The sequence below is a fragment of the Rhinolophus sinicus genome, chromosome X (assembly GCF_036562045.2).
Source record: "Rhinolophus sinicus isolate RSC01 chromosome X, ASM3656204v1, whole genome shotgun sequence".
In the NCBI taxonomy this organism is placed as follows: Eukaryota; Metazoa; Chordata; class Mammalia; order Chiroptera; family Rhinolophidae; genus Rhinolophus; species Rhinolophus sinicus.
The window spans coordinates 74,874,114-74,893,663 of record NC_133768.1 but is presented as its reverse complement, the minus strand read 5'-3'; the positions used below and the strand labels follow the sequence as shown (position 1 = coordinate 74,893,663).

General features: G+C 35.8%; 1 protein-coding gene across 5 annotated transcripts in view; it reads right to left on the bottom strand.

Annotated features, from left to right (window-relative positions):
- Positions 1-19,550, bottom strand: part of COL4A5 (collagen type IV alpha 5 chain) — a 373,394-nt gene that overhangs the window by 93,960 nt on the left and 259,884 nt on the right. For all 5 annotated transcript variants that reach the window (XM_074323261.1, XM_074323263.1, XM_074323262.1 and 2 more), the window contains 7 exons: positions 19,387-19,437; positions 17,986-18,171; positions 7,879-8,012; positions 5,100-5,172; positions 4,893-4,964; positions 3,957-4,085; positions 3,024-3,122 (listed from right to left, as the gene is read on the bottom strand). In XM_074323261.1, coding sequence (XP_074179362.1) covers positions 3,024-3,122; positions 3,957-4,085; positions 4,893-4,964; positions 5,100-5,172; positions 7,879-8,012; positions 17,986-18,171; positions 19,387-19,437 — 744 coding nt within the window. The remainder of the gene's footprint in view (positions 1-3,023; positions 3,123-3,956; positions 4,086-4,892; positions 4,965-5,099; positions 5,173-7,878; positions 8,013-17,985; positions 18,172-19,386; positions 19,438-19,550) is intronic.

Genomic DNA, 19,550 nt, shown 5'->3' with positions numbered 1-19,550 from the left:
CCTTCGAATCTGTCAGGGAATTATTCTCAGCATAATTTTTTGTTTAGAGAATAGGTAGGGCAGTCTACAGAAGTCTTTTAATATTTTTTAAATTAAAGTTTATTGGGGTGACAAAGGTTAGTAAAGTTACACAGGTTTCAAGTGTATAATTCTGTAATATATTATCTATATATCATGTTGTGTGTTCACCACCCAGAGTCAATTCTCCATCACCATATACTTGATCCCCTTTACCCTCATCTACCACCCCCCTCCCCTCTTACCCTCTGGTAACCACTAAACTATTATCTGTGTCTATGAGTTTCTCTTTCTTCATTTGTTTGTTTTGTTCTTTTGTTGTTTTCAGTTTTTTTAAAAAAATTTAAGTTTATTGGGGTGACCACTGTTAGTAAAGCTACATAGATTTCAGGTGTACAATTCTGTAATACATCATCTATATATCACATTGTGTGTTCACCACCCAGACTCAGTTCTCTTTCCATCACCATATATTGGATCCCCTTTACCCTAATCTACCACCCTCCTCCCGCCAAATTCTCTGGTAACCACTAAACTATTGTCTGTGTCTGTGAGTTTTTATTTGTTCATTTGTGTGTCATGTTCTTCTTCATTTTAATTAAAGTTTATTGGGGTGACAACTGTTAGTAAAGTTACATAGATTTCAGGTGTACAATTCTGTATTACATCATCTATAAATCCCATTGTGTGTTCACCACCCAGAGTCAGTTCTCCTTCCATCACCATATATCTGATCCCCCTTACCCTCATCTACCACCCGCCTCCCCCCTTACCCTCTGGCAACCACTAAACTATTGTCTGTGTCTACGAGTTTTTGTTTCTCATTTGTTTCTCTTGTTCTTTTGTTGTTTTTGGTTTATATACCACATATCAGTGAAATCATATGGTTCTCGACTTTTTCTGTCTGACTTATTTTGCTCAGCATAATAATGTCAAGATCCATTCATGTTGTTGTAAATGGCACTATTTCATCTTTTCTAATGGCAGAATAGTATTCCATTGTGTATATATACAACAACTGAATGGTAGAAGATTTTTGCAAACAATGCCTCTGATAAGGGGCTAATATCCAAAACATACAAGGAACTCATGCAACTCAACAAGAAAACAAACAAACCACCCAATTAAAAAATGGGCAGAGGACCTGAAGAGACATTTCTCCAAAGAGGACATACAAATGGGCAACAGACATGAAAAAATGCTCAACATCACTAATCATCAGAGAAATGCAAATAAAAACCACAATGAGATATCACCTCACCCCAGTCAGAATGGCTATCATCAACAAGACAAATAATAACAAGTGTTGGAGAGGCTGTGGAGAAAAAGTAACCCTCATACACTGTTGGTGGGAATGCAGATTGATGCAGCTGCTATGGAAGGCAGTGTGGAGGTTCCTCAAAAAATTACGAATAGAATTACCATATGACCCACCAATCCCTCTCCCGGGTATCTACCCCAAAAACCTGAAAACATTTATCCGTAAAGATATATGTACTCTGATGTTCACTGCAGCTTTATTTACGGTGGCCAACACATGGAAACAACCAACGTGCCCTTTTATAGATGATTGGATAAAGAAGCCTTTTGAAAGTATCTATTTTCAATCTACCACTGGTTCCCTTTCTGCATTTAGCCTCTTGATTTGAGGACATTTTAAAATTCTCTTTTTATACAGGCCTTTGGCCATTGTGTGTATAGATTTTCATTTTGGAAAAACTTCACAGCAATGCTCATATGTGATGAAGATGACATTAACTTACTTTTTCCCTAGAAATACAGTTAATGAAATGACATGGTGTTGGTTCTAGGAAGGACATAGGTTTCATCACTGTGCCTTGTTGCTACTGATATTTTTAGTCAGTACAAACTCTTTATGTTTATATTATTTAGAATTATATTTATATTATCTAGAGTTGCTAACATATTAAAAATCTATTGAGTTTATAATATTTTACTTCTATTATAGCTATCTTACTTTAGTGTATTTTTATTGCAAATTGTTTCAAATTCCTTTTGTAAGTAGGTTTTGTACAGTTTGGAAACTAGTAGATACCAATACAATATTATCAGAAGCACCTATTAATGAGTGACCTCAAAAACCTGCATATCGGGCCGGCCTGGTGGCTCAGGCGGTTGGAGCTCTGTGCTCCTAACTCCGAAGGTTGCTGGTTCGGTTCCCACATGGGCCAGTGGGCTCTCAACCACAAGGTTGCCAGTTCGACTCCCTGACTCTCGCAAGGGATGGTGGGCTCTGCCCCCTGTGACTAAGATTGAACATGGCACCTTGAGTTGAGCTGCCGCTGAGCTCTCGGATGGCTCAGTTGGTTGGAGAGCGTCCTCTCAACCACAAGGTTGCTGGTTCCACTCCTGCAAGGGTGGTGGGCTGCGCCCCCAGCAACTAGCAACGGCAACTGGACCTGGAGCTGAGCTGTGCCCTACACAACTACGATTGAAAGGACAACAACTTGACTTGGAATAAATCCTGGAAGTACACACTGTTCCCCAATAAAGTCCTGTTACCCTTCCCCAATAAAAAATCTTTTAAAACACCCTGTATATTAATTTGTCATCTCAATATACGAAGGTACTATGAGTTTCAAAGCTCTGTGGAGATCACTTCAACTTTGCAATTATATTTTTTATGGGGGAAATTGTACTCTACTGTGGTATTTTCAAATGTGGAAGGATTCACAATAGTTTCAAGATGGTCACAGGATACATATTGAAAATTATCAGAACACGTAAATACAGTGAATACCTGGAAATTCCCCATTTTGAGGAAGAGTTGGGTTTTCCAGTGCTCTAAACACATATATAAAACCATCCTTTCTATGCTTCTCTTATACTGGCACAACTCCTTGTATCTGTTGCCCAGCAATAGATTCACCAGCTAGCTGTCCTCTCTCAAGAGGAGGCTCTCACAGCTCCAAATGGAGGTCATATGTCCAGATGTCTCCCAGACTTAAAGATTAGTATCACAAGCAGTGTTTTACTTGTCTCACCTGGCTGGCCTGGGAGACCTGGGTCTCCTTTGCGCCCTACTGCACCATCAAAGCCAGGGAGTCCATTGCGTCCAGGATCTCCTGGAGGGCCAATTGGACCTACAGGAAAAAATAAATAAGGTTTCTAAATGGATGTAGAATAATTCAACATCCAGACAGATTTATGAAATTTAAGGTCCTTGAGTGTCACATAATTCATAATCTGGTTTTTGTCTTTAATCCAGATAAATAAAGCAATAGCTAAAACCCAGGAAAAAAGAAGCAAACAAGGATTTAGTATCATTTTTAAACAATCCATTTGCCTCTGTGGAGTTTCCCATACTATGACAGTCAGTTGTGTTCTCTTTGCCTTTAGAACAAGATAGGAGTGCAAAGCCCAACTTTTGTTATATATGCTATCATAACTAAGGCTGTTACTGCCCGGTACATTTTATTTATGGAAAGATTGTCACTCAGTCACTTAAGAGAGAAAGACTGAAATTATTTTCCAGCTTTTTAAAATAAGCAAAGTTGGCTGTAAGCATAGAGTCAAATGGCCAACTAGAAAGGATTTAGTTTAAAAATCATGAGGCCTCACAGTGGAGAATTGATGGCTCAAGAAATCAGCCTTGTATCCTTCTGGTTAGTTGGGATAGAGGAGGTACCAGATCTTAAATGCAAATTAATTTCATTACAGTGTTTTTAACAATATTAACCTAATCACTCAAATTAGAATACCCAAAGGAGCTAGATGAAATTGGACTGGGCCTAAAAGAAATTAGGGCATGAGAAATTAAAATTAAATACAAAAAGAGGAAATCAGACCTGTGGTGGTCTGGTATTCAACAAGTTACTGAGACTCCTATTGTCAGAGACAAATTCTGACAAGTTAAAGAAGAATTAAGGAAATGTTCTCAAATAAATAAGGCTTAAAAAGATGATCTGCAAAGGTACCTGGTAATCCTGGAGGTCCTGGTAGTCCTGGCTGACCTTTAAATCCTGGCTGGCCTGGGACCCCTGGAGGACCAGCATCTCCTTTGATTATAATACTCTGTCCTGAAGGACCAGGTAATCCAGGGGGACCTAAGAGGCAAAACACAAAAATTTGAAGGTAGGGAAGAGAAAGGTCAGAAGGAATGGATGCCAAAGAACCTAAAGTCAGAATAAGAACTGGTGTGAGAGAAACAAGTTACATGTACTAGAATGTTGCCATGTTTGGGGAAACTATCATTATCTCACCCAGAAGACTGAAAAATATTTTTTCTTCAGGTCAATGAAAATATTAGGCATATTGTCACTATTTTCAAGCCTTGAAGCATGGCTCAGTTACTAGAAAGTACAATTCATTTCAAATCTGTGAACACTGGTGTCAGGGGAAGACAATTCTATTTACTGAGAAGTCCATTCTGATTCTAGCATCATTTGTAGTTCTTGTTTGTTGTGTTTGTCGAGGGACCCACTAGAGCAATAAGGGAATTTAGCAGATGCTCTATTTCAGTTTATAGGAAAACTGTAGAAGTCTCTCAGCAAAAAAAACCAAAAAACAAAACTATTTTCATATTAAAAATATACAACCATACTTAATGTGACTTGCTCTTGTGATCTATTCAACTGAACATGGGAAAGTTAGTATAATAGCCAATAAAAATCTAAGTGAGCCATTTTTGTTGGTCCTGCATCTATCTTAAACATAAAAGGTCTGCTCTCAATATTTTTTAAATAAAATAGAGAGCTTGAGAGGTTAGTAAATAGAGAAAGAGTTTTGTTTATTTCTCCTCAGTTGTTGGGGACTAAGACTCTGAAAGTTTGGTTGAAGGGAGGACTGCAAACTTTCAAATTCTTCAGTGCATTTAAGTATCATGTATAACTAGCTACAGGAATAAGTCTTACCTGGGGGGCCAATAGGGCCTGGATGCCCCTCAGGGCCAGTTGAACCAGGTACTCCACTGGGTCCTTTCATGCCTGCAAAGAAGGTACATACAAGTGCACAGCAAAGCAACAGGACAACAGCCTTTACCCAGCCAAATCAGAAAATGGGTATCTTGTCCCAAATGTATTTACTATAAAGGGGTAACCTCAAAATATCCCTTCAAATACCTGGAAATCCTGGGACACCAGGGAGACCAGGATCTCCTTTCATTCCATTGAGACCTGGCCGGCCAGGATTACCCTGAAAAAATAAAATCATTCATTTTAGAAAAAATGGGGGGTGGCAGGGGAGAGTGAGGGAATAGGTGGTATTGCATAGTGATTTACAGCACTAGCTCTAGAGTCAAACTTCCAGGATTCAAATTCAAATTTTACCTCTTAATAGCTTGTGTGACCTTGAGATGATTATTTGATCTCTTTGATTTATAGCTTTCTCACATGTAAATAGAGAAAACAATAGTATCTACTTCATAGAACTGTTGTAAAGGTTAAATGAGATAGTTTATATTAAGTACTTAGAAAACTGACTGGCATGGGGTACGTACTTAATAAATGGTAGTTATTACTTTATTATCATTAGCAAAGACACTTCTTTTTTTAGTGTAGCCCTGAAGTGATAAGTGCTTGGGTTAGAATCACAAGTGCAAAAATGATAATGTCTGAAAGAATTAGCAAAAAAATATAGTAGGGCCTATTAATTAACTGGGTTTGAGGGCCAGGAAAACTATGGAAAGAAGAGTTGGAGATATCTCTAGAATGGACCTAAAGGAAGAATAACTGTGGGACAACAAAGCTCTAGTTAGTAGGAATGGAAAAGGGGCAAGCCTGGTACATCTTATTACTCAAAAATGTGAGAAAATGTTAAAAAAAAAAAAAAAGAGCGGCATGTCAGAAAGACATAGGATCCAGCTTGAAGGGGTTCCCAAATCTAGGACAATTTAAGCATCAAAATACATAATCAGAGTTTAAAAGATTATAAGTTATTAAAAAAAGATAATTTATGAGTCCATACTGATAATAAATGGACAATAAATTGAAGAGAATGGAGGCTCTTGTTTACTGGTATATGTAGAGGTAGTGCTAGAATTGGAAAATCATCATTTGCAACTATCCCAGTATTGACTGGTTTAGGCAAAAATCATAAATATATATTAAATCTAAGGGGGCATTTTCATGAGGAGCAGTATATCTGCATGATCTTAATGTCCCTTCCTGTAGTTTTGCTTATCAGTTACAAGGGGGAAAACTAACCATACAGTGGAGAAACCCCATAACAACTTGATGAGGTCATCAAAATGAAGATCACCAACGAGGGGCAGATAAACATCGTGGGCCTCCATATCAGAGAAGGACACATCACTCATATAGTATTCCAGCTAGGGATGCAAATCCTGAAGAAATAGTACACAAAAGAAGGAATATTCTGTTTTTTTTTAAATGGGAGAGGGCTACATTTCTTCAAAAATGTCAAGATCAGGAAAGAAAAAAATAGGTTTAGAAACTGTCAGATTAAGCAATAGTAAAGACATATAATAGTTAAATGCAATTTATGATTTGATCTGGATCCTATATTGGAGGGGGAAAATGCTATAAAGGGCATTATGAGGTCAGGTGACACAATTTGAATATGTAAAGTAGAAATAAAAGTATTATATTGATGCTCAATTTCCTGAAGTTGATAACTATACTGTGGTTATATAAAAGAATAGCTTTAATCTTAGGAAAATTTATGCACTGTAGTATTTAGTGGTAAACGGGCATGATAGATACAACTTATTCTCAAATGTTTCATCAGAAAAAAATATATATAAATCTATAATTACACACACACACACACACGCACACACACACACACACACACACACACACACACACACAACATACAGAGAGCAAATGGGGCAAAACGTTAATAATTGGTTCATCTAAGTAAATGATACATGGGAGGTTTTTCACCATTCTTGAAATTTTTCTATAAACTTAATGTTATTTCCAAATAAAAAACTAAAAAATGTACAAATGTAAGAACTATTAATAAATTGCACAAAAGAAAATGAATAGAACTTGATAACAGATTGATAAAATATTGGCATCAGGCAGTCTTGAATCAGGCATAGTTACATGTCAACTGGAAATACGTGGAAAATGAATGAGATAGGGAGTGACAGTAGAGAATGGATAAAGAGAAGACTAAATTTTAAGTCTAGGTGTCTAGAAAAATAGTGATGACATGAGAAAAACCTGTTAGTTGTTGGAAAGCTTTAAGGGTTGTTTCTTTAGATTTTTTTTCTGCTATATAAAGCAGCCCCAGATTTCAAAGATTGAGCCCGAACTGTGTTGGCTGCCAAATCTAACAATCCTCCTGAATTAATGGAGGAAGCTTTGAGGATCCATAAAACTAATGACTTTCTGGGTCACTCAAACCAAGGTGGAACTCACATGAATATAGGTGCAGGAATGTGCTATTATTCTCTTTTTACTGGTGAAGACAGAAACCCAAAGTGTCTATTTGCCTTCCCCATAGACACAAAGCAGAAGTGTGCAGTGGTGCTGAAAGTTGACCCTAATTCAATCTAACTTCAAAGTCTGAAATAACCATACGCACCATAATTACTTCTCTATGAGTGCACTCCTCCACACGCAATGCTCTGATATATGTCTCCTTTTATAAATTTGTTTTCACTGAAATGAAGGTTTTGCAAATCTAAATACTATACATACCAAAAACTCCAGGTAAATTATCTTTTGAGGAACTCTTTAACAAAAGGTAGCAAAGTCCCTTCAGTTGGAAGAAGATAGGAAACTTGTCTTTTTCTTTGTAATTCACCAGTGAACCATGCACAGAGCCTTGACCAGTAAATGTTCATTAAAATAATGCACCATAGAATACTCATTTTGATTGTGAACACCCACATCCCTTTCCCATCAAATATCTACTCCCACATCCTACCTGGAGTCCTGGTGGTCCTTGATCTCCTTTTAAACCAGGCAAACCAGGTTGCCCAGGTTGACCTGGGTTTCCTCTCTCTCCTTTAATACCTCCATTCCCAGGGAGACCCCGGGGACCTTCTGGACCTGGTAGACCTTGATAATGCACAACAAATGACCACATGTTAGTATAGCATAAAAGTAGAATAAAAGTCAGGCTTTTAAAATATCAGTGACCTAAATTCTATTAGTTTGCAGAATAAAATCCAGAGTATATTGAAACACATAGACCTATGCTGACTCTCTAATGTAAACTGGGCTTTTTTGTTGTTGTTATTAACACTAGTTTCCAGATACTTCCAGTTTGTGTGTTATTATATATTAAATACAATAAGTATGTATCTAAAGAAAGGACTCAGAACATAATAAAGATTGCTTTTGTAATACTTAAGTGTTTGATTTAAGTCAAAGGAAAAAGACACCATAGAGCAATGTTCTCAAATTGGAAAATGTATTAGAATCCCCCGGCGGGCTTGCTAAAACACATTCTTGGGCTCATCCCCAGAGTTTCAGATTCATTAAGGCTGGGGATGGGCACAAGAATTTGCATTCTAGTAAATGCCTTGTAGATAAACAAGTGCCCTGTGGATAAAGCTGCTGGTTTTGGATCACACTTTAAGAATCACTGCTATAGGGCAATCAGGGATCCAAACCATTTGTCTGAATGTGATTAAAATCAAATTGATTACTTGGAAGTAGTTACTTTTATTGAGCTTTTATTACTATGCAATGAAGATAGTTACTTAAGCAAACTGTTTAATTTCATTTTAGTGACATGCTTAATACATGGGAATATTTTAAAGTGTGAGAAATTCATTGATTCAATATAGCACTTTTGAATTTATTTTAACAATGTTTTCAGAGTCTTTACATTTTAAATATTTCTGAAGAAAAGTAAAGAATTCTGCATATATCTTGTGAATAAATAATTTAAAATGGAATTTTGCTAAGCTCTTTTCCTTATACTATGTTTTAACTTTTCTTTCTAAATATAGATATCACATCCATCAAGCAACCAAGATCTTATCAATGGTCACATCTTTTGTCACTAGGTGGGAAATAGCTGTCAACTTGCTTGCAGAGTGCTCAGCAGTGGCTGAGGCTGAGACTAAGTACTTCTGCCTTAAGAAAATAATTATAAAGCCCTAAATAATGAACAGTCAATAGTTAGCCCTTATACCTTTTCTCTCCTCTAATAATCTTAGTTTTTCATTGGTTTCAACAAAAAAAGGAAGATACGTAATTTAAAAAATCCATTTTAAATTATTTTTGAAGGAAATATCATAGGCATGTGAATTTAAAATACTGAATCCATGCTTACATATAGACGAAGGGTTATCTATTTTATTGAGGTAAAATTGGTATATACCGTGTTTCCCCGAAAATAAAACCTAGCCAGACAATGAGCTCTAATGTGTCTTTTGTAAAAAAATTAATATAAGACCATGTCTTATTTTACTATAATATAAGACTGGGTCTTATATTAATTTTTGCTCTAAGAATCACATTAGAGCTGATTGTCCGTCTATGTGAAACACACGAATATTATATAAGTTTCAGGTGTACACCACTGTAATTCGATACCTGTATATATTACAAAGTGATCATCACCAAAAGTCTAGTTGCCATCCTTCACAAAGAGTCATCTTTTTGGGTGGCTGGATGGCTCAGTTGGTTAGAGTGTGAGCTCTGAATAACAGGGTTGCTGGTTCAATTCCCACATGGGCCAGTAAGCTGAGCCCTCCACAACTAGACTGATGACAATGAGCTACTGCTGAGCTTCCAGAGGGGTGGGTGGATGGCTCAGTTGGTTAAAGTGTGAGCTCTCAACAACATGTTTGCCAGTTCAATTCCCGCATGGGATGGTGGGCTGTGTCCCCTACAACTAAAGATTGAAAACAACTACTGGACTTGGAGCTGAGCTGTGCCCTCCACAGCTAGATTGAAGGATGACTTAGAGCTGATGGGCCCTAGAGAAACACACTGTGCCCCAATATTCCCCAATAAAAAAAACAGAGTCATCTTTTTTATCTGAAATAAAATTCGGGTTTTAGTTCTCTTTCCAATTCTCTTAAGACCAGAATCAATGGCTACATGTTAACAAGGAAGCATGGCATACAGATTAACAATGCGATACTGGAGCTAGAACGCTGGGTTGGAATCCCATCTCCATTAATCATTTGCTGCTTGACTTTAGCAAGTTTATTAAAGTCTTTGGCATCAATTTTCTCTTTTTAAAATGGAAATTCTTACTTTAAACTAGGAACAACTTACTTTTTTAGGTTGTTCCCAGGATTAAAGAAGTAATATGTATAAATTACTTGACACAGTGCCTGGCACAGATTAAGAATTGTGTAAGAGGTTTTTAAAAATTATTGTTATTATGGCTCTAATTATATCTTTAAAATATGAACCTTTTTTAAATCTTTCAACTATTTCTATGTTATTTCATAATATAACACTATATGGCACATGAGAAAGAGGAAGCAGGTCTACAACAATAAAACAATCATTTTATCTTTAAACAATTTAAGTCATATAGTCACCCTAGCCCAGCAACCAGACAGACACACTCAGAAATTCGCTTCCCAATCATAAAGAAAGGGATGGAGTAGTTTATATTTAAACAAACAAACAAAAAACAACCGCTGATTTAAAACCCCCTAGATGGTATTTTCTAAGCAAAATTGCTATTTTCATCTGTAATGTATAATTTGGACTAGAAATCAGGTAGCTAATCAGTTTATTAAAAGAAAAATAAACTATCTGTGAATCAGTCTAATAATGACAAGGAATATTTTATGTTCCTCTTCCCCAGTCTGAAAAGTAATCAGAACATTGTTATCATTTAAAAAAAAAATGCTAGCCATGTTACGGACATTGCTCTTTTTGCAATTAAAACGAAGTATTGGGAAGTTTATATGCTATTCATTCAGACCTGCTGTTCTAGAATCCCTCAAATTTAAATAATGATTTGATAATGACATAAGGAACATATAAGTTTTATTTTTAACAGTATTCAACAGTTATCTTCTATTATGGTAAATAGCCATGAAAACAGATCAGAGCAATTTCAGGCAGCAAAAATTCAAGAAAATAAAATCAATGTGCAGAGATTACAAATGGGCCGGATGCCTACCTAAATATCTTAATGCAGTCTTAAAGATAATATAAGTGTATTTCTATTTAAAATTCAACAGGTTTTTATATATGGTTTACCTATTGTAAATAATTCAAATTACAAAGACCGAATGTCATTTCAAACTTGATTATAAACAAGTCACATTACCTTCACCAAAATGATAAATTACCAGAGCAGGTAGTATCATGTTTCCCTGAAGATAAGACCTAGCCGGACCATCAGCTCTAAGGCGTCTTTTGGAGCAAAAATTAATATAAGACCCAGTCTTATTTTACTATAATATAAGACCGGGTCTTTATAATGTAATGTAATGTAATGTAATGTAATGTAATGTAATGTAATGTAATGTAATGTAATGTAATATAAAATATCGGGTCTCATATGACATAAGACCCGGTATTCTATTAATTTTTGCTCCAAAAGACGCCTGCGAGCTATGGTCCAGCTAGGTCTTATTTTTGGGGAAACAGGGTATTTGAGAAAAACAGCACTCTTCAATGACTTCTGAATTACAGCAAAAAAGGTGCATTTTTCCTATCATACATACAAAGCATTAACAAAAAGAAAAAAGAAAAAAAGAAAACAGAGAACTGACCAGTGAAGAGTCTAACCTTGAAAACCTGGGAAGATCAGAGTTCACCAAAGCCAAAAGATCGATGTTAGCAGTATCAGACATCACACAGTACAAAATAAGATTACGAGTTAGAAGTGGTTCACATTGTAGCACAAGTTAAACAATAATCCTCTTTGCCAGCATATTTTATTCCTATAGTATATTCAGTATGCAAACAGAACCATATAGGAGTATAGAGAGCCAAACATTTTCAAATAGAGCTTATTCTAGGAAACAAGCTGCTAGTTTTCACTAATACAAAAAACTGGAAAATTCTACTCAAGGCATCATGTTAACACCGCTACTGTGGCTTTACAAAAGTTAGCATCTCAAAACACTAAAATTGGCAAGCTAGTACTATTTCACTGATAGCCTTTCATTCCTTTCAGAACAAAGTGTAATTTTGGATAAATATTTATCTTGGCCTCTGCCATCCTTTAGTAAAAACACGAGGTGCAAATTTCTTGATATGTTCAGACTGCTCCAAGGATAATTAATTAAAAGGCCCCATTAGACAAAAATACAAAGATCATAGGTGACTAAATAGAGAAACTAAAGCACAAGTATACAATGGCCATTACCAACTATACTTCTGTTTGTCTTCTTTGAAAATCATTCTATATAGCCACATTCTGATTTTTCTCATTATTCACCAAGAGGCTTTCTTCTGTGCATTACTACTTGAAATAGTTACTCAAAAAGAAAAAGCCAATTTATATTTGTTTACCATTGAACTGGAAAGTAGTCGAATTTTCCAAAGATGTGAAGACCAGCAGTGAAGTGGTGCTTTTAAATATTTTGGCATGCAATATCCCACCCCAAACAACAGAAAATATCACATTTACTTTATTATTATTCAATGCACATATTAAATCAGGCTATCAACTATTAAAAGAAGGATCATTAAATAAAAAGATAAAAAACCTAAAATAGGACTCTTGGTTAATGTTAATTGACTATAAACACAATTTCCTTTTCTTACAAATCTTGCTATGGTTTATAAACACTGAGGTTAGCAGAGAATAAATTGTGCTAAAGCACTGAATCCTGGGAATTAGAAGACCTAGGATCCATTTTTGGCTCTACTACTTATATCTATGGGATTTGGGGGAATTCAGTCTCTCTGAGATTCTTTTCTCACTCACGAAATGGGAATAGTGGTGTCTGCCCTAACCTCCCTTGCAGAGTTGTTTTAAAGATCAAATTCAATTTTTAAAATATTGACCTGATATCTGCCATGTGCAAGCTGCTACAGGGAACACAAAAATTTGCCAGACCCAAACTCTGCCCTCTAGGGGCTTATGGTAAATGTTTATTATATAATATAAATGTGGAATGTCATATAAACATAAAACATTACCATTATTGCCTAGTATAAAACTTTTAAAACATTTTATAATTTGAAATTTAGAAAGCTGAAAATTGGCTTCTGTTTATTTAAATGGTTTCTACACTACATACAGCAAACTGACTCAAGACAACACTGTAAGCAGAGCCTGGCCACACGAATTAAATAAATTAAAATTGCTACCTAAGATAATTCAGAGTTTGAGTAAAGACATTTTATACATGTGTTTGATGTAGAAGAACCAATAACAAGAACTCGTAGAAAAATATGTCACTGAAATATATTTTGGTCTGAGTATGTAACAAGGAAAACTTTGAATCATATCATAGCAAAACTTCTAAGACTTTAATAGCTAAAAGGTAACATTTTAATGAGTTATATGCCAAGTCAATTTTGTACATGAGGCTCTCAATCTATTACTTCTCAAAATGACCTAACAAAGTTTAACTGAAAAACAAAATAAAAAACCCAAAATCTTGTACATAAGTGGTAATAAGTAAAGATAAACTGATGAATTGATTGGTAAATTTTAAATCCAGCTTTCACTTAAGGTTGCAGTATTCAACTGTTGCAAAGAGAACACTGTAGATACCAGGTTACAACATGTAATTTAGAGTACATCTGGTAAATAAGAAGTTGTCAAATTGGTTTTAAAGTAATGAGGGTACTTTCTTTTTTCTTCTTTGAAAATAGTCTAGTGCCTCAGAAGAAAACAATCTTCTAGTTGATAGTGAAGTCTGGAAGTGATCAAGGCAGCAGACTTCTATGTTAAGTCAGATGGGAGGATTCAAAATTGCTTCAAAGTATAACCTAGTCTTCTCTTTATCTTAGCGACAGTTATATAGCATGCACTTGTCTTAATCTTTCTGATGACATCCATTTAGAAAAAACAAGAAGCAGTTAGTAGGGGTTGATGGGGATCTTGAGGTAACACAAAACAAGAAAGTGGAAGCAGAGCCCAGTCTGCAATGGCTAAGAGTCTCCTAAAATGGCAGCACAGCTTTGCTCCATCACTTATCATATTTACAAGTAGAATAAAAGGCCAGATCATAAACATCATGCCATACTACTGCCTTTGTGGAAGGATGATACATGTTACTAGTAGAACAGACACTTAACTGAGCACTGGGGAGCCCTCAGTCAGATTCCCAGCTATGCCAGTAACTAACAGTATGACCTTGAGTAAGTTCCTCTTTGGACCTCAGTTTTCTCATATGTAACAAAGACTCCCTCCCTGGGTAAACTCCTATGAGCCTTCTTCTCAACTAAGCCTCATCCTTGGGCCTTGTTCTCAGTCTGCTGAGTTCAGTTTTAGCAAGAATCCTGCTAAATCAGTTTATGGAGTGCCCCTGCCCCATTGATATCTGATCAAGTTCCTCAACCCCCGTCCATAATATCTAAGTCCTTGGCCTACCTTTAGCAAGAATTCTATTGGGTCAGTTTAGCAAGATTTCACCTATGTCTCTTCTTAATAATTTTTCATCCACTGACTCCCTCACTCTCCTAGTTGACTATAAATCCTCACATGTCCTTGTGGTATTCAGAGTTGAGCTCAGTCTCTCACCTCTATTGCAATAGCCTTGAATAAAATCTGGCTTGCCATCTTTAACAAGTGTCTTAGTGAGTAAACTCTTTGACAAATGTAAAATTTAGGTCCCCTCAAGATTGGATACTCCATAGTTCTATGAAATAATGGGATTTGGGGGGGAGTAAGAAACTAGGGAATCAATTCAGATAGAGGTAGATGGCTTCCTAAAAAGAATCTTGAAAAATTATTAATCTTAAATTCATAAGAACACAGAATTTCCTGTTATTCCCAATGACCAAAACTCAGGAGTATACTTTCCCCCTTTTAGTTCCTCCTTAAAAATGTGAAAAGAGCTATTTAACTTGAATAATAATAAACATATTCAGATATTTGTGGTGCTTTTTACTCCTGACTAGGTGAACATCTTTCCTATGAATCAGCAATTGTCCATTGGATAGCTCTTGGTAACTGTTCTTTGGTGTGTACTATGTATATGCATATGATGAAAATAAGATTAAGGGAATTCTAATATGTACAGGTTGCATTGATTTATTTTTACTCTGTGCCTATTAGTCCATTTTCATAGGAGTAGAATTTATAAATTTGTGACAAGCCAAAATGTGACGATGGGATGGTTTGAAAAATTACAAGAAATATGGCAAGTCAAGATTTTCATATTTGTAGGATCTGTAATACACATTATTGTTTGAAAAAGAATGCCTTTTTGAAGGATAGTTCAGTTTCATTTACAGCAACAGATAAAAGCAAAAATTAGAAATATACTCTAAAGGTAAAAATATTATACAACATACTTTTGGGTATTATAAATTTTCAACTAAATATGATACAATACATGCATTTTAAAATGTTAAATAAGTTTTCCTAAATAAGTAATTTTGGTTCTTCCAATAGACAGAAGCGCTGGACACTACATGTTCCTGACAACTTTCAGAGCTAGATCAACATGTACGAACTGAATTGGCATATATGCTCTTAAAATATATTCAAACATTTGATAACATTAGATACAGTTATATACATATATCTGTGTATATAATTATATATACACATACATATAAATATATGTAAAATATAAAAAAAAAAGTTTCAAACTTCATGCAGTTACTATTTTAGAGTTAAGGAGCTAACCTGTAGGACCTGGATAGGGATGAAAGTTCACCAAGGCCCAATGTCATCATTAACAAAAAGGAAAAATAGCAAAATTGTTAGAAATATCAATAAACTAAAGCATTACACTAACTTATTTCAAGTTAAACTTTAATTCGATAAAAGAATACTCTGAAACCTCATTTTCATGCATCTGTATATAAACCAAATTATCACCACTAAAATAAAAACAGCACATGTGACAGTTTGAAAGGCCAAAAATCATTTTTATAATAATCATTACTATGAACTCAGATAAAAACAATCAATTCTAAGGGAAATTGGGTTTAGAACTCAATTTTAGTTTGTTGTTTATGAACAAATTGAGAAGTCACACTCATCAGAAGTCTGACTACTTCTGTTATTATTTCTTTAGAAACCGTACTTTTTAAAAGTGCCTTTGTGGGGCCGGCCCAGTGGCTCAAGCGGTTAGAGCTCCATGCTCCTAACTCTGAAGGCTGCCGGTTCGATTCCCACATGGGTCTTCAACCACAAGGTTGCTGGTTCAACTCCCGCAAGGGATGGTGGACTCCACCCCCTGCAACTAAGATTGAACACAGCACTTTGAGCTCAGCTGCCTCCCAAATGGCTCAGTTGGTTGGAGCGCGGGCTCTCAACCACAAAGTTGCCAGTTCGATTCCTGGAGTTCCGTATCCAAGGGATGGTGGGCAGCGCCCCCTGCAACTAAGATTGAACATGGCACCTTGAGCTGAGCTGCCACTGAGCTCCCAGATGGCTCAGTTGGTTGGAGTATGTCCTGTCAACCACAAGGTTGCCAGTTCGACTCCTGGAGTCCCGCAAGGGTTGGAGGGCTATGCCCCCTGCAACTAGCAACTCCACAACTAAGACTGAAAGGACAACAACTTGAAGCTGAACAGCACCCTCCACAACTAAGATTGAAAGGACAACAACTTGACTTGGAAAAAAGTCCTGGAAGTACACACTGTTCCCCAATAAAGTCCTGTTCCCCTATAAAAAAAAGTGCCTTTGTGACTAATGTCTTTATGTTAACATATTTCAAAGTAACGTTCAACAGTGAGCTCCATTACTAGTAAGAACCAATACCACAGTGCTGATTAAAATATAAAATAGGATAATAGTTTGGTTTATTTGAATTATTGCATGCATAGCCAAGCAAGATATTCATGTCAATTCTTTACATTACATGCAGGAGAGTTAACATGGCTGAGGAGATTTTCACTAGTTTTCTTCAACAGTAAGCCATGGTAAAACTTTAAATAATACCCTCTATAAGCAGTCAAATCAGATCAGATTAAAATCTGGTTTTGAAATGACCCTCTGAACAGAGTATGTGATCCCATTCAATTCATGTTTTTAGAGCATATTTTACTAAACTTAACTCCAATCATTTCGGAGTTTATGGTAATTTAAGTGGAAATTTTCATTTTTAAATAAAGTTAAAAATGAGTCAGAGGCTTTCAAAGGATAAAGACAATTGTTTTGTTTCTTATATTTCTCTTATTTTTTAAATCAATGAAAGCCAAGTTTTCAGTTACCAGAAACATAGAAATTGAATATCAAGTCTCAAAATCTGTTAATCTATTACCAGTGATTGGGCTCAGCGACATTAATTCCGGGTGATATCAGCATTTCCAAACTTAGTAAAATGAAATGACACAGCACAGACACAAAATGGAAAGTGAACATCGGATGCAAAATTGAGAGCACTACAGCAGTTAACACAAGACAAATGAAATACAGACATGAAGGTGGTATGAAGTGATCACTATTCAATTTAATCATGCTGTGATGTTGAAGATAAATTTGATTGCCTACTTCCTAGAAACAATAATTTTTTTTTTATTGTGCTTGGTGACATTTGCTTGCTGATCATATGACAGAAACATAGCAACACTTTTGGTATGCACCACAAGCATCTATTGGGTGATCACTAAAATGATTTCTGTGATGACATGCTGAGAAGCTCACATTAATAATGAAGATGGCATTTTGCTGCCAGGTTATCAGTATAGCTTTACTTTGAATAAAAAGACTAATAAATCAACTGTTTCCTTTTTCCCTCACATTTTGTTTTGCTTTAGTTCAACCTTAAGAATATAGTGAAAGATATTACTTAAAAGAATTATTAGATGCCATGGAAATGGATGGAGCTAGGTATAACACAAATTATTTACTTGTAATAAATTCTTCGATTACAGATTCTAAAGTCCTACAGACTGACTAACGTGCCAGCAAAATGAAATAAATGGACTAATAAAGAGACCATTCCCCTACTACCTGTGTACATACCTGGTCTTCCAGGAGGACCTTGGGGCCCAGGGTTGCCTTTAGGGCCTTCCAGAGCTGGACCCGGAGAACCAGGAGGGCCTGGGGGACCCTGCACACCAGGTAAACCCTGGAAGCCTGGTTCACCCTTTGGACCTGGAAGGCCAGGGTTTCCTGGAATGCCAGGTAATCCTCCATCACCCTTTTGACCTATGAAAGCAAAGTGACATTAGAGAACACATTAAATAATACTGAGTATTAGGCTTGCCTGCAAGGTTAAAGCTATCCTACCTTATTAGAACTAATGGAGTATACTAGGGTCATTTTTATCTCCTATCAAATAAATCCCCAGTACATTAAAAAAACCCATTCTTACGGTTAAATATATATTATCTGTTATCAGAAGTGTTTACTAGAGCACATATAGAAATGTAGAAATAATAATAGCTTGCATCCTGAAGGATACCCTTTGCATTAGGACACAGAGCAATGATTACATGACCAGTAGCTGTGAGGGAAAAAAAAGAAAAAAACTAGAAAAGTATGAAGTATCTGCAAGAATAGGTTAGAGATAGCTGGAGGAAATTCCTAAAACAAATGTTCGAGACTTGTTTTGAGACTAATGGAAGATACAGATCTTCAATGGTTTCTGTGTGTTCCCAAAGACCATTGTACCCAAGGTTTAGAATCACAATCTAGATGAACTCTTCACATTTTTTTCTACACTACCAATATGCTTGAGAGCAATATATCAGTGGCACATTGAAGTAACAATTTTCATGGGATCATGGGAAGGATAACAAGACTTGTAGGAGATACGTATATGGTTTGAAAAGAGCCTCCAGAGAATAGGCAATGGTCATTTGAGAACATAAATATACATATATGTACACACATTAATTCAATTAACTATTTCGTCCTTACAAAGAGAACAAGAACATGTGAGTGAAGGTGGATGTGTGTACACCCACACACATACACATACAAAATGCAAGATGTATATTAAGATGGAATTTTCAAGGGACATTTTTATTAGTAGTACATATCTACAGAGTTTCCTTATATTACCTTGGTTTTTGTTTCCATGTGGGAGAAAAGGGTGCTTTGCTTCCTGGCTAAAAGTATTTTTAAAAATTTAGTGAAATCTACCTCTTCCTACAGTTTTGCCTTCTTTTTTAATAATTTCCTCAGCATTTATGAAGTTAATGAAGAAATACCTATACATAAATTTCCTTAAGAATTTTTATATAGTACAACTCATACTAAATTGCTAATTAAGAATTGCTTTAAGATGTAATTCTAGCTTTGAGTTTTCTGGGGTTGTAAAGTGCATTTTATAACAATAAATGGTAGAGATGGAAAAATAAGTGTACTGAAGAATATTTCTATTTATGGACTTATTTAGCATGCATTATTAAAGTTTACCAGGAAGTCCTGCGAGTCCAGGGGGTCCTGGGATTCCAAAACCTGGTTGTCCTGTCAGAGGATAAACCAAAAACTCTTAAATAGATAATAATAACTGAAACAGGGAAATACTATCTTCCAATTATTTAGGTTTTTATTAAGTGCTACAATGTATATTATAGGAA